An 857-nucleotide genomic window follows, 5' to 3' on the forward strand; every position below is an offset into this window, starting at 1 on the left:
TGTAATAAATGACAACACAAATTCCAAGTCTAATGATATGTTCACAAGGACAATCTACACATTCACAAAATTAAAACAGGAGAGAGAGAGAGAAAGAGAGAGGAGAGGAGAGAGAGGAGAAAGGATGCAAGCTATCGCTGAGGCTCCCTGCAAGCCCCAACCTCGCCGCTGGACCCGCAGCAGTTGTTCTCCCGGCCAGCGTCCCCGTCGCGACGCCTTCTAGATCGTGGAGGTTCGGTCGACACCATCTGCAAGCGGGAAGGGAGAGTTAGGGGCAGCCCCGGCGAGCGGCCGCTCATGCTGTGCCGGCACCGGCCCCCCCCTCTCCCCAGCTCGGGGAGGGGGGAGATGGACCCCCAGAGCAGCCCCAACCCATGGTCCCTATGGCGAGGTGGCACCAAGGGGCCACCCCCACCCCCCATCTCCCCAAGGGGGTACAGAAGGGTTTTGGGGTGTCAGCACTCTGCCGGTGCCTCTGTGCCACCGTCTGTCCCCACCCCGCAGCAGCCCCCCCTCGAGTCGCTGTCCCAACACTGGTCCAGGCCTTCTGCCACGTCCCCACGGCACCTTTCCCAGGAGCAGAGGGGGTTTCTGGGCAACCCGGACTCGCCGCAAGGTGAGTGTGAGTCTGGGACCCCCCCCTACAGTGGGACAAGTTTATGACCCAAAAAAACCCAGCAGCGGGGGGACGGGGACGGAGCCGGTCCCAGGGGGGCTGCTTTGCCCCCCAGCTAACCCAGCCCTGCAACGCCCGCACCGCAGAGGATGCAAAATTTTCCTCCATCTGAAGACCACGGCAGGAAAAAAAAAAAACCCAGGGGTTGTTTCTGTCTCCCCAGAGCCCCCGTCCCCAGCGT

The 857-nt window shown here is 61.7% G+C and overlaps 1 protein-coding gene across 1 annotated transcript in view; it reads right to left on the reverse strand.

Annotated features, from left to right (window-relative positions):
* Positions 1-21: 21 nt before the first annotated feature.
* SAMD4A (sterile alpha motif domain containing 4A) overlaps positions 22-857 on the reverse strand; it is a 116,919-nt gene continuing 116,083 nt past the window's right edge. The window contains exon 11 of the mRNA XM_009289884.1: positions 22-248. Within this exon, the coding sequence (XP_009288159.1) occupies positions 220-248 (29 nt within the window). The 3' untranslated portion in view covers positions 22-219. The remainder of the gene's footprint in view (positions 249-857) is intronic.

The sequence above is a fragment of the Aptenodytes forsteri genome, unplaced genomic scaffold (genome assembly GCF_000699145.1).
Source record: "Aptenodytes forsteri isolate BGI_AS27 unplaced genomic scaffold, ASM69914v1 Scaffold76, whole genome shotgun sequence".
NCBI classification, from domain to species: domain Eukaryota; kingdom Metazoa; phylum Chordata; class Aves; order Sphenisciformes; family Spheniscidae; genus Aptenodytes; species Aptenodytes forsteri.